The sequence below is a fragment of the Oncorhynchus nerka genome, linkage group LG11 (genome assembly GCF_034236695.1).
Source record: "Oncorhynchus nerka isolate Pitt River linkage group LG11, Oner_Uvic_2.0, whole genome shotgun sequence".
NCBI lineage: Eukaryota > Metazoa > Chordata > Actinopteri > Salmoniformes > Salmonidae > Oncorhynchus > Oncorhynchus nerka.
This window is the reverse complement of record NC_088406.1, coordinates 38,027,713-38,055,646: the sequence shown is the minus strand read 5'-3', so window position 1 is coordinate 38,055,646 and position 27,934 is coordinate 38,027,713. Positions and strand designations below refer to the sequence as shown.

At 43.8% G+C, this 27,934-nt stretch overlaps 2 protein-coding genes across 2 annotated transcripts in view; one reads left to right on the top strand and one right to left on the bottom strand.

The window, feature by feature from the left end:
• LOC115136832 (BRCA1 interacting helicase 1) overlaps positions 1-3,910 on the top strand; it is a 111,270-nt gene extending 107,360 nt beyond the window's left edge. The window contains exon 21 of the mRNA XM_029672659.2: positions 3,688-3,910. Within this exon, the coding sequence (XP_029528519.1) occupies positions 3,688-3,773 (86 nt within the window). The 3' untranslated portion in view covers positions 3,774-3,910. The remainder of the gene's footprint in view (positions 1-3,687) is intronic.
• A 1,401-nt stretch (positions 3,911-5,311) lies between these two features.
• LOC115136833 (T-box transcription factor TBX4-like) lies at positions 5,312-27,522 on the bottom strand. The gene is made up of 8 exons (XM_029672661.2): positions 27,379-27,522; positions 26,615-26,709; positions 16,118-16,237; positions 11,917-12,064; positions 8,824-8,976; positions 8,482-8,570; positions 7,544-7,782; positions 5,312-7,293 (listed from the first exon to the last, which is right to left on the bottom strand). The coding sequence occupies exons 1-8, from the start codon at positions 27,520-27,522 to the stop codon at positions 6,614-6,616; spliced, it is 1,668 nt and encodes a 555-aa protein (XP_029528521.1). The 3' UTR covers positions 5,312-6,613.
• Between the last annotated feature and the right edge of the window lie 412 nt (positions 27,523-27,934).

Here is a 27,934-nt window from a genome sequence, read left to right as displayed (position 1 = left end):
ACGAGGGCCCCCTACCTCCTCTCCTCCCCCCATCTGATGTTTAGCAGTGGCAGCACAGGAGGTTAATGGCACCTTAATTAGGGAGGACGGGCTCGTGGTAATGGCTCTGTTTGATGCCCTTCCGTTTGCTCTGTTCCACCCACTTTTTTAAATTATTTTTTTCTTTACATTTCTTGCTGCCTCTTGGGCCCCCCACAGGCATGGGCCCAGGGGCTTCAGCCCCAGTAACCCCTGCATTAATCCAGCCCTGTCCATGAGACACCATCTTAACTGACAAAATTTGGCTTCAGTGAGCTATTGAGTCTTCACATAGGAGTGGTGTCACGTGATCGATGGCTTTGTCCATTCATATATACAGTCATTGGATTATAAAACATTCTATTTTTCAGCTCTATTCTAGTCATCATTGTTTTGTTACTTTTAACCTCTTCTGCACCAATTAGGAACAACCTATGTGACACTCCTGAGGGCCTCAAATTGGGCCTACTTGTGTATGTTTTGTTATGGGAATTATTCTTGTTTTGTGTGGTGATGGGGGCAAAAATCGATACAGTTGCATATCACAATATTATTTTGGGACGATATTATATTGATATTTGATATATTGCTTTGTAAAATATTTTTTAAATAGTGAGCCAACAGGATATCTGCACTTTTATTTCCTTGACTGTCCAAAACCTCATTCTCATGTTCTCTCTTCTCTCTGCAGCAGACATATAGTGAGCACTATGTTTGGAACATCAAATCATAATTAATTTGCAATCGAATCACAACACATATAGAATCGTGAGAATCGCAATACATATCGTATCGGCACCTAAGTATAGGGATCATTTCATATCGTGAGGTCCCTGGCAATTCCCTCCCCTAGTTTTGTATGTGCGTGTGTGTGAGAGAGAGAACTATAGACATGGACACTGTCATTGGACATGTTTGTTGTGTTCCTTGTGCCCACTGCTCAGGCTAAGGGACACTGTTGTTTTCTTGGCTGGAGCAAAGATGGAGCAGGGAGAGAGGAGGAGGAGGGAGGAGAGGGTCGGGAGACAATAAGAGAGGTGCTGATTGGCTAAGGAGAATCAGCCTTGGCAGCAATTGGAGGAGGGAGGAGGAGAAGAATGCTGGACACGCAAACTTCTGAAAATGAATGTCTCACCCACACAGTGTATACTCGAGCATCATCACACACATATTCCAACACACACACAATACATTCACTTCGATAAACACTGGCTTTAATCAGAGCTATGCAGAGAAAGATGAGGTAATTTTCAGACCATGCATCTGCATCATCAAAGCAGTTTAGAGCCTCCCTCCACCACAACAGTCCATAATGAGATCCTGTTCTGTTCTGTTTGCTCCCTCCAATAACATGTGCATATTTCACTGAGCTGAGGTAACTATGGATTTGGATGGCAACCCGCTTCTACCACGTTATAAGTGCTATGCATTGATTGGTTTCAGGGCCAATTAGGCTGAGACGTAATGCTAAAGCAGAGGGTTTCGATCTTAAGAGTTCTTCAAAGTTCTAGAGCTTGTTTGTTCTGTGTTCCACTGCCATCACCATCATTCTACTCACGTTGCACAGCGACGACTCCGCGATCTCAACAAGGCTCGTAGAACTCTAACTTAATCTGCTGGATAAAACACTTAATCCATCCCCCCTAACGGCTTAATCCAGGAAGCTCTCACAATATAATTATTAATTTTTTTACTGATGCTTTTATCCAAAGCCACTTATTAAAGTGGGAGCCCAGTTTTATACAGAGGGCTTTAGTGGAGCCCACCAGATGTCGGCCCTACCTTTGATCAAGGGACACCGCCACAGTTGTGTCCCACCAGAGAGTTGAACCCGCCGCAGCCCCCCCATAAGCACACACACACACGCATACATTCACTCCTAACACACTTACACATAGCCTTCAGAAGGAAGAATTCAGAGTTCCCAGGGTTCTCTCTGCTCCCTCTGCTGCACTTCCTGTGGCAGCTGGTGGGGAAACATCTCCCAGAAACCTTTTCAGTCCGTGCAGCAGCCTGGCATTGCGTATTAGGTTGACCTCAAGATGGGTAGCTAGATTCTCTCCTCTCTCCCTCCCTCCCCTCCTCCCCCACAGCGGATCTCTCCGCATGTGGATCAAATCAGAATCGTCCACTAATTGACTATTTACAGGGCTCCAGAAAGGCCGTAATGGTCTTGATATTAAATCCCCCCTCCACTATTTAAAGCGTGTTTTCAGAGTGCCTCGGCTGGACTGAAGGAGAGAAGGAGTCAAAGAGGGCCTGTTTTTTTTTTACAAGGCAGCCCAGTTAAGCCCATCGGAGTGGGTCAGAGTCATCAGAGTGGGTACCGCCCAGCCCGGGTCCGTGTTCCAAATAGCACCCTAGTCCCTATGAGGTACCCTACCCCTGACCAGGGCCCATTGGCTCTGGTCAAAATTAGGGCACTATATAGGAAATTTGTGCCATTTGGGACGCAACCCCAGGCGGCTCTCAGACGGGATTATGGGATGACAGCGGTAAGGTAAAGAAAGGGCAGTGTGGACTGGAGAGAGGCAGGGGAGAGAGGCACCGGCACAGCCAGATCTCATCACCAATGAGTTCCAGATGGAACCCTAGGCCCCCAGTCAGGTTCTCACAGATAGGCTGCATCCCAAATGGCTTTTGACTTTTGAAAGGTAGTGCACTATAAAGGGAATAGGGTTCCATTTCGGACACATATGTTGATACACTGCCATACCTCCGCAGCTCTAGAGTGGGGATACTGTGCTTTGCATGGGGCTTAAACTTGGCTTTTTTATAACAGAGATAGACTGCATTTTATGTGGAAAGTTCGCATAAATTAACGACTACTGCTACATCTGTCTTTTTATGCTCTATTCAAGCTAGCTAAAGTCAGAAAAAGGTCATCATAAATTGAACGATGAGAATTAACTTTAGTTTTTTCCCAGTAGGTTCTTAATAGTATCTTTTGGGTGTCTCCTGTTTTACAGGCAGGTTGTTCAAACCACATGATGCTTTTATTTATCTGTCCTCACCTCTTACACCATAGCATTGTTTCTGTTAGCCATCCTTGGCCTCTCATCCATCATAGCATTGTTTCTGTTAGCCATCCTTGGCCTCTCATCCATCATAGCATTGTTTCTGTTAGCCATCCTTGGCCTCTCATCCATCATAACATTGTTTCTGTTAGCCATCCTTGGCCTCTCATCCATCATAACATTGTTTCTGTTAGCCATCCTTGGCCTCTCATCCATCATAGCATTGTTTCTGTTAGCCATCCTTGGCCTCTCATCCATCATAACATTGTTTCTGTTAGCCATCCTTGGCCTCTCATCCATCATAGCATTGTTTCTGTTAGCCATCCTTGGCCTCATCATCCATCATAGCATTGTTTCTGTTAGCCATCCTTGGCCTCTCATCCATCATAGCATTGTTTCTGTTAGCCATCCTTGGCCTCTCATCCATCATAGCATTGTTTCTGTTAGCCATCCTTGGCCTCTCATCCATCATAGCATTGTTTCTGTTAGCCATCCTTGGCCTCTCATCCATCATAGCATTGTTTCTGTTAGCCATCCTTGGCCTCTCATCCATCATAGGACAATCAAATCAATAGAGATTATTTTGTAGTCAAATGACTGAATGGTCCAATATTCCCTCTTTTTCTCTGTTGTGTTTCCTTCCTGCTCTTAGATCTGGTTGGCCCCAGCTGCGGTCCGATTCTGCTCACTCCTCCAGACCTACAGCCCAGCCCAGTAGAACCACCTGCACTCAGTTGAACATCCTCCAAAGAAACATGGAGGCCAGTCTAACTATTCAGCCTCACAACCACCATATCCGCCACACATAAACATCCTAACCATACTTCCTCCTGGTGTGCACATGTGAGAATAACACATTTGTGTATATTACAATATACATGGTTCATTACTAATATCCGGTATCTCATTATTGTCATACTTGTGATTTATATGAAGCTCTATGTAATAAATATGTCTCTTAATGAATTTGACCAGATATTTTATTTTGTATATAACTGTAAATATTTATTATGGTAAAATGATGATTTGTACCCACAATAGTTAGGTTCTCTTGTATAGACACACTGCAAGGCCCCACATCCAATCATTTCTACATCCATTTCAGAGAGGAAATTATCTCTATTTCTCGTATCTTTGGTGTATGTATTGTGGGGTATTTGTCACACCAGTAAAGGTGTATACATAACCTAAGTTGCTCATACAGTATATGGGAAAATACATGCATTGTACAAATGTTATTCATGTTCAAGATACTAACAGGATCTCTGTTGAAAATATCAGTACCCCTCTTATCAGGCAAAGAAAGGTTCAGTGCACCAAGTTCTCTCCCACCGTTTGACATGGTAGACATTTCATCCTGTCTGAGGTCCCTACATCTCTTGCCATTGATTAGTTGGAGTGGGAAGTTCTCCTCCGAGATAGAGAGAAAGAGGGAGAGAGATAATGAGAGAGAGAGAGAGAAGAACAAGGAGGAGAAATAGAGAGCGAATGAGGTATAGAGACAGAAAGGAGGTGCTGACATGAGCCAGGGCAGAACCATCACTATAACTCAGGAACCTAATGATTGCTGTGTGTGAGAGAAAGCAGAGGGCTACAGGACCCGTATGTATGTATGCCCTGGGAGATCTGACCTCCTTTACCTCTACCATTCACCTGCATTTGTTACTGTACAGCCACGCTGCCCTGACACACACACTGACATATGACAGACAAATGATTTCATTTGAAAGATAACTGACCCAGTCAATGTTCATGGTATGATGTCATTTAGGTGGGTGTAGTTGTTGTTTATGTTTAATGTCTTTGATAGCTTGATTGGTTTTTAATAATGATCATTTGGTGGGTGCTTATATTTGTCCTATTTCACACAAGAGTTTATTAATACGCAGGTGTGAATTGGAAATTTGATTTTTGCATATCCAACCTCTCCCTGAGACACCCTTTGAGAGATCGGGGTCATGGCCGGGGTCTGCCATTATAATCGGCGACCCTGGAGCCTTGCTCAAGGGAAATAGAAATATAATTTATATCTCTGTGGGCCCAACGCTCTAACCTGCTAGACTACCTGCCGCCCGTAATGATTGATGTGAGCTTATGTGTCTTAGATCACCAATGACAGATAAGTGCTAGTGGAGGATAGACATAAATTCATTTCAGACTGAATCCATTACCATTGTTATTACCAAAATAATACATCCGCAAAGCTACTCTGTTGACCTTTTCAACTCTATCTGACCTCTTCAACTTTTTGGAGTAAACATAACGCTAAGCAACAATGGGAGGCATACGAATATTTATTTAATCAGGTGTGCAAAAAAAAGAAGTTATATCGAATATCAAAAGAAATGAAGGGATAATGTGAGTGTGCTAGGTAACAGACCTCCATATTGTTCTATTATTACCCATTCCTACTTGTCAAGGTCAGACAGGCCAGGCCTTGGCGAATGTTACACGGTCGTCCCTGCTTCAGTTCAGCTCAGCTTGACTTCACAATGTGGCTCCTCGCCCGCCCCGCTCGGGCTGTTTTACATTTGCAGTCTTGTAAGGATTTTTCCAACTCAGTCATTTGGGGCTGGGATTTGTGCGGAGCTCTGTGTTCTGCACTAGCGTTGACTTAACAGCGATTCCTTAAGCTCCCATCTGGTTGGCCAGGGACCTTATCCGAAGTCCCACTTCAACAGGCGGGAACGCTGCTTTGGAACGGACCTCGGGTTTGTAACTAAGGACCGTTAGCCTAGCGGATGTTTGGCTTCATGCTAAGTGGTGTCACGCTAGCTTAAAACATGGCTAGCAGAGGCTTATGGCTGAAGGTGAGATCTAGACCTACAAACACTTAAGCTCTGCTCAAATGGACTGCATGGGTGGGCTTGTTGTGTAGTTCACCTGCAGCCCATGTTTAAAAGTTCAACAGATTTCTAACTGGCAAAGTTTCTCAACACAAGCAGAGAAGGCAAATTAAATGAAGGCTTTACTCAAGGTCTCAACAAAACATTTGGACTGTTACTTCAATCTCTTTGCACATACACATCCATGTCCCACTCCGTCGTATATGATGTGATAAAGTTTTGCATTTAAATGTTTTTCTTAGAAACATTAATCAATTCATTACTGGTACAAAAGTGTCCATCTTAATCCTAAACACACTACTTCAAAAACATCAAAGGCATAATGGATACTCTTCACTTTGCTGAACTTATCTCCTTTTGACACTGTTTGACATTGATAATTTTTTAAAGCCATTATATGGCACGCTATAGGAGGGGTTCTTCCTCTGGAATACTCATCATCATCACAGTCCTGATGCTCCTCCATGGATCTGAAGGTGCAGAGCTTTTGGGCAGATGGAGGCTTCTATTGGAGTTTGGCCACTCTGATTTGCTTCTCCTCATGCTAAACTACTATAGCTTCCTTGCAACTTGGCAAGGTCATCATGGCTGTATTTCAACATAATCTCACTTCAGATGCCTCACAGGCAGTTCAAAGTTGGCTGGCTGGCTAGGGGGAGTCTGGTTGATTCTGGACCGACCGGGTGGGTGGACATCGCTGCTGCCTCAGGAGCCACACAGCACCCCATAGCCCTAGCTATCATTCCAGTGGGCCCCTACACTGCTCTGCCCCATCTGGTACTGGTAGGACGGGTCCCGGATAGATGGGGGGGCGCTCTGTGTTGGGAAGGCCGAGAACTCCCTGTGAGGCAGGAGAGGAGACCCAGGCCCAGGCTTCCTGTGGTACAGAGGAGGATAGACCAGCGGCCTACTATCCCTGGAACCAGGAACCGGTGGAGAAGAAGACGAGGCGGAGGATGACGAGGGGATGACGGCCAGGCCTCGCTGTGCCGTGGCTGGACTGTAGACTCCTATGTCGGGCTGGGGGCGTGAGGGACCGGAGGGGGTGTGGTGGGGCACCACAGAGGTGGCGGTGGCAGTACTGGTGAAGTGAGCAGTGAAGGGCTGGTAGGGGACGGCCTCCACTGTCTGCACACTGTACCGGGGGTAAGGCTGCACCGACGCCCATACGTTGCAGTTCAGAGAGGGGGGAACCAGGTCGTCAGCACCCACAGCCCCGTGGCCGTTCTCTCCTTCCATCCCTCCATACATACAGGCCTCCCTGGAGCTTATGGCCTCACCGCAGTAGGGGTGGGACAACAGTGGAGGCTCATAGGAGGGAGGAGAACGGAAGTAGTGTTCCTCTGAGACTGGTGGAGGAGCCGTGTCCAGATACGGCCGTTTACAACCCAGTTCCAAGTGCCTGGTGTTATCTGTAAAGAAATGAAGATTGAATCATCATAACTGAATGCAAAAACTCGTATGTATCACCCTGCTGTCCTATGATGCTTCTTCATACTGTTCAGAACTGTGTACCAATCCATCTATACTGTGTGATATTGATGTGTAGCATCAAAAGATGTATTGCAAGACGAGAAAGTTTTCTGAAAGATGAATGAGTTCTGCCCACTTTCTGTGATTGACAGGTGTGGAGATTTTCAGGTAGGTCTTTAGCTAACCCACCTCTGTGTTTAAAGCAGTGGTAGAGCAGGCTGGGCTCTCGGCTGGGAGGGAAGGAATTGGAGATGTGTTCCTGGTGGTCTGAGTTCCCCAGAGGCACCCCACCCTCATACTGGTAGTGGGACAGGACCTGGGGGTGCCCCGACAGGTTTACCCCAGCTCCCAGCTTCCCCGTCAGGTGACCGTGTGAGGATAGGAGCCTCTGGCGAACCATGTTCTTAGAAATCACTGGGTAGTCTTTTCTGTGGACAGGAAGGAGAAACAAGAATGGAAGGATTAGAGTTACCGTGTTGGGGAAGCTAGTCTGAAAATATAGTTTACCAAGCTACCAATTGCTTCACACTGGAAGAAGTTAAGCTACACCAAAGCTACCCTTAAGAAAAATATAGTTTGCTTAATAAGTTCACTACATCCAAACTACTTAGTGAAAAATTATCATATATAAATCTGAAATGTCATAGACTACAAATTGCAAGAACAGATCACTCTGGAATCAGATGTTAACAAAATGTGTAGTTTAAACACAAAAAGTGATAGAAGGTACATTCTCGCCAACACCCATCTGTTATTTTTGCTAGTTAGCTACACCACTACATAGCAACTACTGAAAACACTACCAAGATTTGAATTTAGTTCAACTACCACCAAGCTACTGCAAAATGTAATTAAATTACTAAATGTAGTTCACTACTCCCCAACACTTGCGTTAATAGATTGTACTTTGCAGAGAGAGAACGATGTATTAAAGGAAGCAAGCACAGTTAATCCATTCACAGGTGGTGAAAAAATCTGCTAAAGGAAGAAATGGAACAAGTTCCAAAGGAAAAAATGGTTCCAATGAATGATGTACTGTGTCAAAAGAAGAATTGTTTCCATGATAAAGTAAATATTCCATATACTTTTATTGAGTGGCACATTCCCATAAACATAACAGAACGTACCCCTGGAGTCTGGAGACACGCAGGTCCCCTTCGTCGCTGCCACGGAAACCCTTGGCAAATGGATTGTTCTCGATCTTTAGCTGAGTTATCTGGGAAGACAGCAACATATCTTGTCACTGCACTGACTCATCATGAAATGTGTAGCTAGGTTCAGTCAAAACTTGACTATGAAAACTTGACTTGATCTATAACTGTCCATTTTGGATTTGGAACCTTTCTCCTGCAGATAGTGTTTTGAAGACATGCTCTCGTATTACTGACATTAGAAACGTGACTATGTGCAGAAGACGTTGAACATCAGACAGCAGGTGGACAACTACATGGGTGGCACACATACTGTACCTTATGGTTCTGGTAGGAGGTGACGGAGATGAAGGCTGTCTCGTGAAACACGTGAGTGCAGTAGGCTGTGTTCTTAGACCCAAAGGCGTTGTTCTCGTCGGCCTTGACGATGTGGAGCCGAGGCTGGTACTTGTGCATCGAGTTCAGGATGATCTATCAGTGGGAAGGAAGGAAATGTAGAAGAAAAGAAAAACCAGTACAAGGTCAGACGAACGAAGTCGATCACAGCACACAGTCCTCTTAGAGGCACCAGTGAATGACCGGCCACCACCACAGTCTTGAGACTTTTTAAGATGTTTGTTTAAGAGGTTCGTTTTTCCCCCTTTAAATGAATGGTTGTCCCTGCCCTAGATGCTAAATGCCAAGTGATGTAATTGTATTGACTTGAATAGACTCATAGTGTGAATGGGGTGCTTACGATGCTCAAGTTTTCCATGGCTAGCCTTTTTTGGAAGTAGGCCTATTTTAATGCTCCTGGAGTCGGCGTTAGTGTGCATACAATGTGGACATTTGTCAATGTACTGTAGTTCAATGTGTTGATACTGAAAAGTGGGCACCCCTTTGTCACACTTGAGTTGCAACTGTATAGTGCATTAATCAGCACGTGTGGAGCGTGCTCAATGTTTGGGTTGGGGGTTGGTCAGCACATCGGCACCAGTCTGCTCAGAGTAGCCCAGTAGCCTAGGAACATGCTCATTGGAGCGTCAGCAGGACCGGAGCAGGGTCATCTCCAGCGTAGCTCTGTCAGGACCGATGAGCATCAAGCTCTCCCACCTCTCCTACCTTCTAGACTCACAGCCCGCTGGTACCAGAGCCCTGACTTAAGAGGCCAGCCCCTCCAGGAGGCTATCACAGAAAGAGGTTAAGACTCATTTGGGAGGACAGGCTCATAGTAATGGCTGGAACGGAAAAAATGAAATGTTATCGAACACATCAAATGTACGGTTTCCATGTGTTTGATACCATTCCATTCATTCCATTCCAGCCTTTATTATGAGCCATCCTCCCCTCAGCAGCCTCCTGTGGTATCAGGGCACAGGCAGCTGGGGTCATAGTTGAACAGCCCAATGCTCACATGCCCCTTCCCCCCTTTTGTTGAGGCAAGGTTCAGACAGAGATAATCAATTGGTTCATTGGCTGACTACAGACTCTGTAGTGACGGAACTGATAGAAATAAGCTAGTGGTTGGTTGACTGGAGACTATGGTCACGACCTTTGTCTAGTCTGCTAGTCTGGCCGGGGTCTGTCTGGAGGCAGTGCTGAAAGGAGTCTGACTCTCTCTGTGCTGTCTGGTTGCATTGATCAGGACAAGCCCTCCTTGGATCAATCCAGAACCAAATCGTGCATTCTCTCTTTCATCTTTTGGGTAAAAATGTCTGCTAACTGGTTTTTAAACCAAGACACTCAGTGACAGCTGGGAAGTGACAGCATTTCAGGAGTGTTTCCTTGGACCATCTCTTGGTCAACAGTAGCTGGGGTCAGTGGGAGCCCAGATCCCAGATCAGTGATAGTGTTTTTACTGCTGATGCTGACAGGTCAGCAGTGAAGGGAGGGGAAGGGCAGAATTTGTGGGGGATGGTGAGGAAGGGGAAGGGTTGTCATAGATCTGAGATAGCCCTGGGTTGAATCAAGCTGATGGCCATCCTGCTCTGAACTGTGGACGAGCAACCATGCTGACCCACATACTTGCACACACAGTCATGCAGACCGCATACTCACATTACATAAACAAACACTCTTGAAAAGACACACTCTCAAATGCACAAACAACAGAGTCTGTCATTGACTGTCATTAGCTGACTTCACAAGCTGTTTTATTTCAACTGTGGGTCAGTTTATAGCAGGGGTGTCAAACTCATTTTGCCTCTCGGTCTTCAATGAGGTCCGGAGGGCCACATTGAAAATTGCTTATATTTCCTAGGAGTCGAAATATGAAAGGAATAGTCCTCTATCCATCGTTTTTAGAATTTTCTGTGCTCCCTGACTGTCTAGCTTTCATTTCAGTGATTATTAGCAAGCTGGATTTTATTCCCCCCACCCCCATGGGCCGTATGCCATATATTTGACACCCCTGGTTTAGTGGGTCAGGTGGGTGGTGGATCCAGTGCTATGCAGGCCAGAGGGAGGGAGAGGCTCTCTGGCTCCCCTGCTGGCGTGGACTGTTCTATCAGCAGGGCTTAGTAAGACCTGGCCCCTCTCTCTCTCTTTGTACTCGCCCTTATCACTATCCAGGCGGCGGATTCAACCTGACAGCGAGCCCCGCCACTGATCCCAGGGGTTATGAACCTAATGAGCTCGCCTTCTGACGGGATGGCTTTGGACAAGCCTGCTCAGAGTTCCTCTGGGCAGCACTGCTACCGCCGTCACACTTCTCACTCCCTCTGTGGCAAGATGCTCACTTTCTCTCGTATGCTTTCTCTCTCTCCCTCTCTTCTCTCAACGCCACTCCCTCCACTTCAGTCCATCTTTCACCCTCTCTCCTGCTCTCTTCCTTTTCCTCTCTGGCCATCCTTCCTCGAGTCCTTCCCCCTCTCTCCACTCATTCCACGAAGACAGCTTTATGACTCTGTCTCTTGTTAAAAAAAAACATATTTTCGGCTCTTGTTTTAACACTAGTCTATTTAAGTCTCATCTACTGTGTAGTTTTGAGAAAATGAGCTGTGTCCAAATCACCTCTCTTGTTTTACATGACCAGGAGAAGTGATAAGCTCTATTGTGTGAAATTACCCAGTGCCTTCCTAGGATGTGAATTCACCTACATTGTGAGGCACCAGTAAAGGGAAAGAGGGATACCTAGTCAGTTGTATAACTGCATGCATCTTCTGCATTTAACCCTCAACCCTCTGAATCAGAGAGGTGCAGGGGGCTGCCTTAATCGACATCCTCGTCATCGGCGCCCAGGGAACAGTGGGTTAACTGCCATGCTCATGGTCAGAACGACAGATGTTTACCTAGTCAGCTTGGGGTTTAGTTACCTGCCGCCCAGCTAATCATCTCTCTCTCGCTCTCTCTCTCTCTCTCTACCCCTTTACAGTTAATTGAGCTTAAAGATGATAAACGTTGACATTAGTTTGTAGACTGAGAGTCACTCACATGCCCAAAGGGGTCCAGGTGGTTGTTGGTGAGCTTTAGCTTCTGGAAGGACACCATCTGCCTCATCCAGTGGGCTCCTGTTGCCGGGGAGTCTGGATGGACATAGAGCCTCCCTGGCATGGCTGGCTCCGCCTTGCCTGCCACCATCCTGAGTAGAAAGAAAAGGAGAAGAGAGAGAAGAACGAGAGTGGGAAGGAAAGAGAGGGAGATGAAGAGACAAATGAAGGTGTAACGTCGTGATCATCATAAGGACCGCTTGGCTAGCAGCAACCAACGACCATTTCTCTGCCAAGATGTCTCAGCCATTGTGGCAATCCAGCAACCATTTGCAACCCAGCAGCCCAGTGCTCTAGCAAACCCTATTGTCAACCTCTTGTCACGGCATGGCTAAATCTTCCAGCAGCCACACGACTCCATTCGTGCTCACTGATTGTCCTCTGAAGAATCCCTTTTTTATAATAAACACATGTAGCTACAGTCAGTAATGGCAGCGGTTTCAGTCCTCACACTATGGGGCTAGAGGAACCATTCCCCCAGACTGGAGGCTGCTTCAACCGTAACATCACTGCTAATTACGCTCCTCCAAGGTGTCGCTGAAAGAGTCCAGAACCCCATGCTGGCAACCGCTGGGATTCCAGGCCCTCCAAAGCCACCCCACAAAGATCGGGAACAAATGGCTGTAAAACAAGAAATGGCTGGGTTTCTGCTGGAGAAAGCAAAGCACAGTTGTGCATTTTATGGGGGTTTTGTTTGGGTCTCAAATGGTACCCTACATTGTGCACTATTTTTGACTACGGGCCCTGGGATTAGGGTGCCATTTAGGACGCAGACTTTTTTTTCTTGGCGTGACGTGATGTCGGGTTCTGGTTTCAGTACGCCCTACCCTGGAGACGGTTGTTTTGTCATTTGCACGGCCAGCAGTGCCAACGGTTGATGCTGCTCCGGTGGGCAGTGGCAGAAGCAGGCTGTGGTGGCATCACCGGTCATGGCTAGAGGGATACAGTTTATATCAAATTGATGTCAAAAGTCGCTGCATTTTAGCTAAACCTAACCCTTTTCCTAACCTTAACCTAATTCTCCTAACCTGCTATGTTAATTGTCCAAACCTGTTTTGAAAAGTCAATTATTTTTGGTCAATTCTAACATAAGTTGTTTCCTCTCTAGGCATCACCCAAAGTAAAGGGTCACTGGAAGGCCAGTGGGTACAGCCAAGCTGTTTTTATCCCATAGATTTTGACAGGCGGCTTGCCAGTGCCCTGCGGTAATGAACTGTGTGCTAATGACAATCCGTAGCTACAGTTAAGTTGGCGCAGCGACTGAGACATGAGGTTCTGGTCTTGGTGTGCTCTGAAAGAACAAAGGAGCATGCATGGCATGGCATACTATTGTACCATGACCTCAAAAACAACAAAGTTGCCTGTGGACAGCCTTGTCACTTAAAATATTACAGTACTAGAGATTTTGATGATCATCATACTGTATTTGCGTCCTCTCTCTCGTTCTGAGAAGTGGTGATATTTCTCTGCAGCCAGGATGTTTGAAAATGGTTGGAAGAATGTATTTTTTGACGTAAATGATCCCGTTTTTGTGGGAAGAGGGGATTAGGGCGCTCCTTTTCACAAGAGCAATGACTAAATTGACAGAAACCAGTTGGTTTTCCTCATTATTCAACCACAACAGACTAAATTTAGACATCCATGACTGGAGGCAGCAAGTGCCTGGACTCACGCTCCATCTCTCCATTCCATCAATGAGCGGATAGAGATGAATGAATGAACAGATGAGTGGGAGATGAACATCACACACGTTGGTCTTGAACACAAAGCAAATGTTGTTAACCAATACACACAACAACTTAGGGTTCCTCAATGGTTATTTGTGAAGGGTGATAGTTCTAAGTGGAACCATATTGACCCAAAGAACCCTTTGAGCCCTTCAATAGTTCTTTGCAGTTTGCGGAGTCAAAAAAGGGTTATTTCCAATTTCAGTGATAATTAAAATAATTAAACTCATTATCATATTTTGGGGGGTGGTTTGTGCACCGCTCTTTTTGTACAACAGTGAGTGAGTGTCATTCCAGTTTATCTAATCTTTTTTGTTATGCCATGTTGAAAATTACTATGGCCAGTGACAGTGTTTTGTGAAAGAGTCACATATGGCCTTTTGTCAGTTGAGAACTGTTGTGTAAGTCAATGGTTCTCAACTCTCTCCTTAAGGACCCCCAGCTGTTCTAGAGCTAGCACACCTGATTCAACTTGTCAACGAACACTTAAGCCATCATTTGTATTTATTTTTTATTTCACCTTTATTTAACCAGGTAGGCAAGTTGAGAACAAGTTCTCATTTACAACTGGGACCTGGCCAAGATAATGCAAAGTAATTCGACACATATAACAACACAGAGTTACACATGGAGTAAAACAAACATACAGTCAATAATACAGTAGAAAAACAAGTCTATATACGATGTGAGCAAATGAGGTGAGATAAGGGAGGTAAAGGCAATAATTAGGCCATGGTGGCGAAGTAAATACAATATTGCAATTAAAACAATGAATAAGAATAAGGCCCGAGGGGGTGTGGTATATAGCCAATATACCACGGCTAAGGGCTGTTCTTAGGCACAACTCGGTGCCTTATTGCTGTTATAAACTAGTTACCAACGTAATTAGAGCAGTAAAAATAAATGTTTTGTCATACCCATGGTATACGGTCTGATATAGCACGGCTGTCGGCCAATCAGTATTCAGGGCTTGAACCACACAGTTTATAAAATAATATAACCTATGGAATTTTAACCAGAAAAAAATAACCCTGTATGGTTCTTCAAAAAAGGTTATTTGTAGAACTTTTGAGATTGAAAAAGGTTTTAAATAGAACCATTCTCCATAAAGGTTCTATAAAGAACCATTACAAAGTGTTGTACTGTTTAAAGCTTGTAACCATAGCGGAACCCTTTTTGGTCCTATTCTCTATAGACCTTTTTTTATAGTTCTTTATAGGAAAGGGTTATTTAACGCACCATAAAGGTTCCATTTAGAACCATATGAGCATAGTTCTTTATAGAACCTTCAAAAAAGGGTTCTATACAGCACCAAAAAGGGATCCGCTATGGGATCCGCTATGGTAACAACGTTACATTATCCAACATGACATTTGTGAAAGGCGAGGAAGAGAGGGAGGTATAAATAAAGAATATAATGCAGAAACATGTTCATTTGTACCCTTCCATTTATTTGGTTTGCATAATGATGTCACAGCATGTAAAGTGTTTGTTCCAGAGCATGCCGGGAACAGTGCCCTCCGCCAGGGATGTGTGTGTGTGTGTGTGTGTGTGTGTACTGCTTGTCTGTGTGTATACTGAATGTGGGAGGCAGCATCACCTCAAGCATATAAAACTGTCTGAGAGTGTTAAATGTCTCTCTCATTTGCACCCACCGTTATTGTCTACTCTACAGCATTGGGGGTTGTTTTCCTAAGGTGAGAGGAAGTCCTCTACAGAGCGGTGGGGCTGAAGCTGTGGCTGAGAAGATGAGAGCTATTTTCACATTCCTTAAGCTCACCACCGCTCCCTCCCTCCCCACCCTCCCTCACCACCCCATTTCTTGACCCCCACTTTCTAAAGCCAAGCAGCATCTGAGACAGGGTAGAATGGTTAGATGTCTCATAACAACCATTAAGGATGTTACTCATCTAAACCCTGAGCTTAGAGAAGAACTTGAGCAATACTGCAAACTGGAAGAACCACCCTGACAAGGATTTTGGCAGGATTTTATCATTGTCTTGGTATATTTTGTATACTGTTGTATTGTATGTATTGCTGTATTGTCTGTTCTTAATATGTATATTTTTGTATTGACTGTATAGGGGCTCCAGAGTGGTGCATCTCAGTGCTAGAGGCATCACTACAGACCCTGGTTTGATTCCAGGCTGTATCACAACCGGCCATGATTGGGAGTCCCATAGGGCGATGCACAATTGGTCCAGCATCGTCCGGGTTAGGGTTTGGCCAAGGTAGGCTGTCATTGTAAATAAGAATTTATTCTTAACTGACTTGCCTAGTTAAATAAAGGTTAAAATAAATACATAACAAATAGCTGCTGTGTTGGTGACCAGGTTTTCCATGTAAAGGAGATTCCTTATCAACGGTCTTCCAGGTTAAATAAAGAATCACATTTTTTAAAAGGTGTCTCTGACTCACCACTTGTTGTCGCAGAACTTGTAGCGATGGTCGTCGGCAGGGACGATGTCTGTGAGGAGGATGTACTTGGTTTTGGGGTTCATACCCGTCACTTTCACCTTGTAGCTGGGGAACATCCTCCTGTGAAGGACACGAGAAGGGTCTTACATTAAATTAGACATTCCCTAATGACGATGATTTCACCCACCATTATACCCACTAGACATAAAGCTCGCTCCCCAACTCACTCAAACACGAATTGGGTCAGCAGGTGTTTCGTTATTGGTGACGAAGTCACCTCATCCTGATCCAATTTGGAAAGACTTGCCATTAGCTTCTAAGCACCTTCAGTATCGTAAGACACGTAAATACAGAGGTTTATATAATGCCTTATGTCTTCGTGCTGCCCTCACACCTTCGAGCTTTGAGGGATGTTGAACGGGATAAGGCGAGTTGATAAGGCGCTTTAGGAAATGATGTCACCCAAGCTTTTTGAGCACCTAAGTACCTTCCCTCACCTAGCTACCTTACACTGGAAAAGATTTGCCTCTTCAGATGAGCTAATGAAAATCTGCTTTAGCCCCAAGGTGTCTCTCCGTGGGGCTGAGGGCACACGGTAAGCATGCATAAGAGGCTCTTCTCTGGCTTTGCAGGAGGGTTTTAGTCAGCCCTGAGTGGAGCATCAGCACGGAAAGTGTTCTATCCGGCAGGTGAGCGAGCAGACGATTAGCGCTCAGAAAGCGTATCAAGCCAGGCTTAAAGACTGATTGGGATGAGCTAGAGAGGTCATAGGGGATCTCAGAGTTGAGGGTCATATGTAAAGTACAATCCCACTGGGCACAAACTGGTTGAATAAACGTTATTTCCATTGTCAACGTATTGTGACGTGAAATCTACGTGGAAAGGACACGTTGGATTCACGTCTCCACCTCAACCAAAAATAAAAGTTAAAGAATCGGACTAAATCAAAACGTACTTTATTTATAGTGCATTTAAGCTTGATTAGACTATATTCTTTAACTGAGATTTCTGGTAGAGATGGAGAAGTGAATCCAAAATATAAATGATTCATTTGTAGAAAAAATTGATATTGAATTGTCTTTGGTAGTCAAAGCAACCAAATATCAACATTTAAAGAAGATGTACACTATATATACAAAAATATGTGGACACACCTTCAAATTAGAGGATTTGGCTATTTCAGCCACACCTGTCGCTGACAGGTGTATAAAATCGAGCACACAGCCATGCAATCTCCATAGAAACACATTGGCAGTAGAATGAACTTACTGAAGAGCTCAGTGACTTTCAACGTGGCACCGTCATAGGATGCCATCTTTCCAACATGTCAGTTCGTCAAATTTCTGCCTTGTTAGAGCTGCCCCGGTCAACTTTAAGTGCTGTTATTGTGATGTGGAAATGTCTAGGAGCAACAACGGCTCAGCCACGAAGTGGTAGGCCACAAAAGCTCACAAAACAGGACCTCTGAGTGCTGAATCGCTTAGTGCGTAAAAATCGTCTGTCCTCGGTTGTAACAAGTTCCAAACTGCCGCTGGAAGCAACTCCAACACAAGAACTGTTCTTCGGAAGCTTCATGAAATGGGTTTCCATGGCCGAGCAGCCACACACACACCTAAGATCACCAAAGCTTGACACCATTGGACTCTGGAGCAGTGGAAAAGTGTTCTCTGGAATGATGAATCACGATTCACCAGCTGGCACTCCAACAGACTAATCTTGGTTTGCTATTTTGGTCTTTTATTAGGATCCCCATTAGCTGTTGCAAAAGCAGCAGCTACTCTTCCTGGGGTCCACAGAAACATGACAAAATACAGAACATTAATAGACAAGATCAGCTCAAGGACAGAAGAACATTAAATATCGTATTGATACATAAACACAAACTATCTAGGTCAAGTAGGAGAGAGGCATTGTGCAGTGAGGTGTTGCTTTATCTGTTTTTGAAACCAGGTTTGAGGTTAATTTGAGCAATATGAGATGGGATTTAGTTACATGCAATAATGGCTTTATATAATACTGTACACTTTCTTGAATTTGTTCTGGATTTGGGGACTGTGAAAAGACCCCTGTTGGCATGTCTAGTGGGGTAAGTGTGTGTCAGAGCTGTGTGTAAATTGGTTATGCAAACAATTTGGGATTTTCAACACATTATTGTTTCTTATTAAAAAAATAAGTGATGCAGTCACTCTCTTCTCAACTCTTTGCCAAGAGAGACTAGCATGCATAGTATTTATATCAGCACTCTGATTATAATTAAGAGCAAGTCATAGAGCCTCCCAGGTGGCGCAGTGGTCTAAGGCTGTACCACCAGAGATTCTGGGTTTGAGCCCAGGCTCTGTCGCAGCCGGCCGTGACCGGGAGGCCCATGGGGCGACGCACAATTGGCCAAGTGTCGTTAGGTGAGACAAGGATATTTAAAAGAGGGCCAGCTGCAACTTTACTTGCAGCACTGGACCACACTGGACCACACTGGCAATAATCAAGATTAGACAAAACTAGAGCTTTTTGGAGTGTGGTGTCTAAAAAGCAGACCTACAGACAGACCTCTCCCCATCTTTACAACCATTGAATCTATATGTTTTGACCATGACAGTTTACAATCTAAGGTAACGCCCAGTAATTTAGTCTCCTCAACTTGTTCAACAGCCACACCATTCATAACCAGATTCAGCTGAGGTCTAGGAAATGATTTGTACCAAATACAAAGCTCTTAAATTTAGAGATGTTCAGGACCAGTTTATTACTCGCCACCCATTCCAAAACAGACTGCAACTCTTTGTTAAGGGTTTCAGTGACTTCATTAGCTGTGGTTGCTGATGCATATATTGTTGAATCATCAGCATACATGGACACACATGTTTTTTTTAATGCCAGTGGTAGGTCATTGGTAAAAATAGTAAAGAGTAGAAGGCCTAGAGAGCTGCCCTGTGGTACACCACACATTACATGTTTGACATGAGAGAAGCTTCCATTAAAGAAAACCCTTTGAGTTCTATTAGATAGATAGCTATGAATCCACGATATGGCAGAGGTTGAAAAGCCATAACATACGTTTTTTTCCATAAAAGGTCAATAATATTAAAGGCTGCACTGAAATCTAATAGTACAGCTCCCACAATCTTTGTATTATGAATTTCTTTCAACCAATCATCATTCATTTGTGTCAGTGCTGTACATGTTGAGTGCCCTTCTCTATAAGCATGCTGAAAGTCTGTTGTTCATTTGTTTACAGAGAAATAGCATTATATTTGGTCAAACACTATTTTTTCCAACAGTTTGCTAAGAGCTGGCAGCAAGCTTTTTGGTCTGCTGTTAGAACCAGTAAAGGCTGTTTTACCACTCTTGAGTATGGGAATTACTTTGGCTTCCCTCCAGGCCTGAGGACAAAGACTTTCCTCTAGGCTCGGAATAAAGATATGACAGACAGGAGTGGCTATAGAGTCAACTACTATCTTCAGTAGCTTTCCATCTAAGTTGTCAATGCCAGGTTTGTCCACCTCTCCCACATTAACTTTACAAAATTCTAACTTGCAATGCTTTTCTTTCATTATTTTATTTTTTTATGCATGAATATGATGGCGCACTGTTCATTGTTGGAATTTCCTGCTTAAGTTTTCCCACGTTGCCAATGAAGTAATCATAAAAGAATTGGTAACATCAAATGGTTTTGTGATGAATAAGACATCTGATCCGATGAAAGATGAAGTTGAATTTGTCTTTCTGCCCATAACTTCATTTAAAGTACTCCAAAGTTTTTTTCCCATCATTCTTTATATCATTGATCTTGGCTTCATAATACAGTTTCTTCTTCTTTTATTGAGTTTAGTCACATCATTTCTCAATTTGCAGTAAGTCAGCCAGTCAGATGTGCAGCCAGATGTATTAGCCACTCCTTTTGCCCCATCTCTTTCAACAATACAGTTTTCAATTCCTCATCAATCCATGGAGCCTTAACACTTCTAACAGTCAGTTTCCTCATCAATCCATGGAGCCTTAACACTTCTAACAGTCAGTTTCCTCATCAATCCATGGAGCCTTAACACTTCTAACAGTCAGTTTCCTCATCAATCCATGGAGCCTTAACAGTTCTAACAGTCAGTTTCCTCATCAATCCATGGAGCCTTAACACTTCTAACAGTCAGTTACTTAACAGGTGCATGTTTATCAATAATTGGAAGACGCAATTTTATAAATTCATCAAGTGCAGCATCTGGATGCTCCTTATTACAACTAATCGACCAACATCAGTGCCCGACCTCACCAATGCTCTTGTGGCTGAGTGGAATCAAGTTCCCGCAGCAATGTTCCAAAATCTAGTGGAAAGTTTTCCCAGAATAGTGGAGGCTTTTTTAGCAAAGGGGGACCAATTACATATTAATGCCCATGATTTTGTAATGAAATGTTCGACGAGCAGGTGTCCACATACTTTTGCTTGGATAGTTCCATCTGTGCCACTGACTTAGTTTGGCTTTAATTCCAGTTTGTCTACAAATGAATCATTGATATGTTGGATTCATGTCTCCATCTCAACCAAAAATCTAAATTAAAGACTAGGACTAAATCAGACTTTAAATGCACTTTACATCAAGTTTGATATGATTTAGTCCAATCTTTAATTTTGATTCTTGGTTGAGATGGAGACCTGAATTCTAAATCAATTATTAATTTGTAGACAAACTGGAATTAAAATCAGTGGCACAAAAGATACATCTCCTTCAAATGTTGATATTTGGTTGCGTTGACAACCAAACACAATTCAATATGGAGCCGATTCCAACTACGAGTATACTGACCTTGAGCTTAAGCATGAGAATAGCAAGCTTTTCACCTGCTATTCCTTTTGGGTGGAGATCGAGTAAATGAAGGTGTGGCTGAGGTGTGTCCACAGATATACTGTATTCTGACCTTTACTTAATTCCCTCATAAATCCACCACCTTTACGCGCAAGAAACCCTGAAAAAAGTCTGGTGAACATCCCTTTTCCAAGAGAAAAAAAGCATCAACATAATTTTCTCCCGATATAAATAACACCATTCTCCATGGACTGTAATTTACAACTTGACAAGAACTATGGATAGGTAAATTATTAATCTGTTTGGAAAAGGGAATTGAAAAATATAAAATACACTTGTTTTAGATATATTTCACCTTATAGTCTCTGGAGAAAAATGTGAAACCAGCCTTATGGCAGCAAACTGAACCATATCAACATAACGTTCCCACAGTAAAGTTCATGAAACGCTGTGCCATTATGCAGAATTTTAAGTGTATGGCCTTTTAACTTGCAGGGATAGCCACTTTTGAATGTCTTAATTATAGACTACCTCAACTTTCTCTGACAATCATGTTAAACGTTCCTTTGCTTTTTCTGTAAATGTCGTCACCACCATGTGGTTGTTGCTGAGGATCATTAGTAACAGTTGATAATATTTGTTATGAAATCGTTATGGAGCGGAGTACAGACCAAGCTGTAACAGTTTGAACCATATGCATAGAGCAATACTTGTCTGTCTCATCCCACAGTTCCATGGTTAGTGCAGGCAATAGACGAGGGTATAGCCTACTATTGTACACTCTTCTCCCTGTTATAATTCTATGTACACTAATCTTCCAACATTACCATGGGTTAAAGAACTGAATGAGGCAATTTTCAGAATGAATCAAACCACCGTTTTATATCTTTCATGCATAAAGGCTCTCCTAACCTGTTTTATATGATTTCTACATACTTTCCTAACCCAAAATAATCTACGAGATCAGAGTATTTTTGAATCTACCAATTGGTGCTGACACATAGAAAAATATGCATATATTTAGATGGCTTTTCTTTCTTTCCTAATATTCTGAACCCGTTATTTATTCAACCTTAAAATGACTAACACATCTACGGCCACATGTTGAGGTTGTCTTCTTTTGTCATCATAGAAGCGTGCATGTTCAAGACAGCACGCAAAGGTCGCAGGTCGGTGGAGAGCTTCACAATTGCTATAATAATCTGTGCAGAATCTCAAACAGCATTGATCCCCTACACTATGTACTTTTGATGTAATCTCAACTACAATCCATGTCATTTGGTTGTGCTATTAGATGAAGCACGGTGATAACACATTAAGTTGGTATATGAATACAAAATATCTGATATTGTATTCCCATTTGAACTTTACTGTGCTTTTAGATGGTTGAAAGCATAGTGATAACACATCAGTTATTCAACAGACTTCTGGCTGTCTTTATGAGTGGGGGGATAAAGGTTGAAATCTCATTGATCAACATTTCAATCAAATTTCCGGGTTAAAATGACATGGTGTTCCCAGTGGGATGTTCTTAGAACTCACATGATGGTTTTGAGAGTGCAGCGGCAGCAGCGCCATAAAAAGACAAGAGTAGGAACGCTGTGAGTGTAGCTCTCTGCTCTCAGCCGTCTCAGAGAGAGAGGGAGACTCAGGAATGATAGACAGAATATGCTAATATAGCAGACAAGGCCATAAAACACATGAACGGCGCTACCTTCCGTGACCTCTTCCCTGAGAAACGGCTCTCTTTTTCATCACATCTGCGTCAAAGCAAAAAGTTGCAAAGGGATCTGCAGCACCCCTTATAAACCCCTAAGTGCTTTTTAATGGCGGTCCGGATCAGACAGCAGTTTTTACATCTGACTTGTCATCGTACCGCATCACCCCCTGAGAGAATGGTCGGTCAAAGGGTCTGTACTCCAGTACAGTTGACCTGCTGCTTCCCATATCCCCTGGCAACAGGTTTAAATAGAAGAGTGTGAGACACACTTGTGAAAGGCTGACGGTGACATGCTCTCTGAACAGATGAGTGTAAGAGTGAGCAGATAGCTGGGGCCACCTAAGCAGACCAAGCAAAAGGCTCTGGGTGCATCAAAAGTAGTGCACTATATAAGGAACAGGGTGGCATTTGGGACCCAGCCTCTATCTGCTGCTAACGCACAATGCTTCAAAGGACCCATCCCAGATCTTTCTGACAGGAGCCCTTACTAATGCCTTGTTCATGGATCACAAATACTCAACCCATCCTGTACGGTAGAGGGCATTCAAGGCAGGTAATCTCCCTCTGTCTCTCTCTCAGGCTCCAAATTTAATCAGTGTGGAGATCAGTCCTGGTGTCATGCTCACAGAAAGACATTTTAATCTGAGGGGAACTTCCAAAACAGACCTGCAGCTCATCCCAGCCCCACTCACACCCTCCAACCAAGCCCATATTGAGGCCTGTATCAACAGATCAGGAGGTCTCTAGGAGGATATAAGGCTATTTCTATGTAACTCAGCCTGACATTATTGCTGATGGCTTTTCAGCACATCCATAAGAATGATTCAATTTTCTGACAAAGACGTGACTCATGAGTTGAAATAGTGGTGTATAGTTACGGTGGAAACTGTGTTCGATTGGGCCTCTGAATTACCCTCTCCCTATCTGAGTCCATTACCAAAATACTCATCTCCACGACGGGGTCCACAGCATAGCTCAGCGAGGGGGCCCACACTGAATCACTTAGCATTGCTAATGGCTAATCGAGGACCTCGATGGCTCAGCCACCTCAGCCCTGCCTGATGACAGATGCTGTGGTTTCCATGGCAAAGCTGCCAAACAGCCATGAATAAATATCTAAGCTTTACTGCCCATCCCCTTGAGGTGCAGGACTTTACTCTAAAGCACGCCTTTGTGTCATCAAAAACGGAATATGACAATGATGAACAATGGAAAGGGATGCGTTTATTAGAGCGAGTGCCTGTCAAAACAAGGTCAAACAAGTTGATTGCCACATTTTCCCAAGGCATGTGTTTTCTGTGAACATGCGTGCCTGAGAGAGTGTTTGTGTGTGTAGAGGACTGGAGAGAATGAGAAATGGAGATGGAGAATGTGTATGATATCAGTGTCAGTGTGTGGGTGTGTGTTTGTGTGGTGTGTGCCAGCTGTTTCTTTCCTAGCACTATGAGCCTCCCTGCCTCCTAGGCCCTCCAGTCAAGGGATCTATCCAGGCTGTTCCCAAATAGAACCCTATTCCATTTATAATGTGCTACTTTTGACCAAGGCCCATAGAGCTCTGGTCAAATCTAGTGCACTATACAGGGAATATGGTGCCATTTGGGACTCCCACCCAGTCTCTGGGAACATCCAACACTGAGGGAGATCAAAAGGAGCGGCAGGGGGATGATGGAGTGCTCCAGGCCACCGCTAGACGCCGCTGAAAGCGGGCCCCGTGGTCCTCTTATCACCCCTCTGCCACCGCTCCCACTGACTGGCTGTGTACAGACAGAGAGAGAGGAGAGAATGAGCACTGTGCCTATAGAAAGAGAGAGAGAGGGGAGAGTTGGAGCACTGCCTAGGTACGTTGAAGAGCAAGAATTAAGACTGGGATTACTGCACTCACAATAACAAACTACATCTACGTTCCTCAGTAAGGAGTTCACTGACTGCACTGTAAGAGGTTGAATGGCCAAGCTGCACTTGTAAGAGGTTGAATGGCCAAGCTGCACTGTAAGAGACTGAAGGGCCAAGCTGCACTGTAAGAGGCTGAAGGGCCAAGCTACACTGTAAGAGACTGAAGGGCCAAGCTGCACTGTAAGAGGCTGAAGGGTCAAGCTACACTGTAAGAGGCTGAAGGGTCAAGCTACACTGTAAGAGGCTGAATAGCCAAGCTGCACTGTAAGAGGCTGAAGGGTCAAGCTACACTGTAAGAGGCTGAATAGAGGCTGAAGCTGCACTGTAGAGGCTGAATGGCCAAGCTACACTGTAAGAGGCTGAAGGGTCAAGCTACACTGTAAGAGGCTGAAGCGTCAAGCTACACTGTAAGAGGCTGAAGGGTCAAGCTACACTGTAAGAGGCTGAAGGGTCAAGCTACACTGTAAGAGGCTGAATGGCCAAGCTGCACTGTAAGAGACTGAAGGGCCAAGCTGCACTGTAAGAGGCTGAATGGCTAAGCTACACTGTAGAAGGCTGAAGGGTCAAGCTACACTGTAAGAGGCTGAAGGGTCAAGCTACACTGTAAGAGGCTGAAGGGTCAAGCTGCACTGTAAGAGGCTGAATGGCCAAGCTGCACTGTGCCCCTTCCAAGGAGTGCTGACCGGACACTGCACAACCTCTATAGCATGTTGATCTCTCACTGTCATCCCTTACAAGAGAAAATGTTCCTGAGAACCTTCATTCATTCATTTATTAATTTACTCATTCACTCTTCAAGTACTGAGAGGTATTAAAACCTGCTAGCTCGTCAGATCCTTTAGCATCTAGCAGCTCCGAGCACTACTGCTTGATGCTCCTTCCAGATACTTCTCTGAAAAAAGTTGGTGTTGGAATAGATTGGCATTGAATTGTTTTGGGAGTCTCAGTTGCCAATTGAACAACAATATTTCTGTTAGAGCATGCAGTGCAAAATGTCTAGCTCGAGCTGGTGTAGCAGTGAAGCGGCCTTGCTATGTTTACACATCATTCTTACATAGAAATATACCTGTAAAAATGTCAGATCACAATTTTGGCCCCTACAGTTTTTTGTTATCCTACCTACAACATTCCACAATGTTGTGGCCTACAACTGGTTTCATTTACAATCCATTTTTATGTTCAATAACATTTTATCTTCACATCAGTTCAGATAGAGTTCATTCTTAGAATTGTTGAATTACACACTGTAGCTGCTCCTGCTCCATTACCGAGCAACATAAACCTGGTGTGCGTCCCATATCGCAGCCTATTCATGCTCACCATCGGCTCGGGTCAAAAGTAGTGCACTATAAAGGTAACAGGGTGCCGTTTTGGACGCCGCCCTGCTCTTCTCTGGCTTCTCAGGCTGACTGACTGTATAAGCCTATTCAGTCAGTCAGGTTTTTCAGCTGAGCGCAGCTGGTGGAGATGCGTAGCTAAGCATCACTCTGAGGCCGGGCCCTTCAAAGGTTTTAAAGGATTCTCGGCACACTTTATCAGCTGGACAAGGTAAAGCCCATCTTTCACAGTTGATGTGGCATTAAAGAAAAATTGTGGTGACCTTTTACATTTTGGACTGGGAAAAAAGCCCCTGTGAGGAATGAAGGGTGGGCGGAGGTTGGTTAGAGAGAATCTAGTCATCTTCTGGTTAAAGTCCAGGTTAAGGGCCAGACTGTCTAATCCACAGGGCAGCATTAAATCTAACACACAGAGCAGAGCTGTGGGTTTGTGTTTTCAATTAGATGTTCACTGGGGCAGAAATGATGTCTCTTCATTTTCTCTACCTGAGACCCAGCGTGACATAACTGTAGCATGATGTAATTGGTTGCCTTAGCTCCAACAGATGGCCATAGCTACTCAAAATGGAGGTGCCATAATGACTACATTTTAACACTAATGAAAGCAGCTACTCAATTTGCAGAAGTAACACATATTTGTGGGGAATCTGAGATGAGTCTGGTACAGTTTAGTATAGTATAGAATGTGTAGTGCTAGTCGACTAATATGGTATATCCCATGTATTGCTGTGATATATGAACTGTAGGTACTCACCTGCCTGCTTTCGTTATGATCATCTCTGTTCCCGCCTCATGGAACTTCTTCCACAGCTCCCTCTCATGAAGAAGAACCTTGATGTTCTCAATATTCTAATAGAGAAAGGTAGAGACAGCCATGAGGGTTGGCAACCTGTTGTGGGTTTATAGACAACTCACATTATGAACGAACAACGGCTTCAGTTCAATACACAGGCTTACAATACATAGACATAGACCATAGACCATAGAATTACATATAGAACTTATGTAGAACTTATATAGTAATGTAATAGGATATCTGTGACATAGAATTACTATAATACTAAAATAAAACAGAGCATCTCTACAGATAATAACAGACTTACAATACACAGACTGACTCCAAACCAATACTAAACTGTCTCGTAAAATCCTTAAATAACACATTCCCATGGAATGGACTGGACAAAATACAAAATACACCATGCACAAACACAATGTAACACACCTTCAAGATACATTATGCCATCTGCATTTTTAAGTTAAACCAGTTCATTCTCAATAAATCGTTCACAATTGATAGGGTGTCCACCTACTCTTCCCCGACAAGAAATAAAAACACCCACGACTTAATATGGCCAATTATTTTGTTAACAAGTCAATGACTTCCTTAATCATTGAAATTGAGAGCAAGGAAACATACCCATTTCGTCATTTCCAAGAATAGGAAACTTCTGAACATATAATACCTTTGCAGTTGTGTTTCTGGCTGTGTTGAGAGCCTACAATACCCATGATTACCTGGTCTGGCTCATTGCCCTGGGGGATGCTGGGAGTTGTAGGCAGGCCCAGGTGAGCGGAGTCAGGGCTGAGGTCTGAGGGCCCTCCAGGCTGGACCCCAGTCACACTGTCATCCGTCACAGCTGAGGCCTTCTCCTGGAGCATCTCTATGAGACGAACAACAGCTTCAGTTCAATACACAGACTTACAATACATAGACCATAGAATTACATATAGAACTTATATATAACTTATATAGTAATGTAATAGGATATCTGTGACATAGAATTACTATAATACTAAAATAAAACAGAGCATCTCTACAGATAATAACAGACTTACAATACACAGACTGACTCCAATACTAAACTGTCTCGTAAAATACTTAAATAACACATTCCCATGGAATGGAATGGACTGGACAAAATACAAAATACACCATGCCAAAACACAATGTAACACACCTTCAAGATACAAAGATGAACCCCGCCCCTAAAAACATAGCCTAATATTTAATTGAGCTATTATTTATTTTTTCAACTACTAATTGACATGAAGTGCATTTACATAATGTACT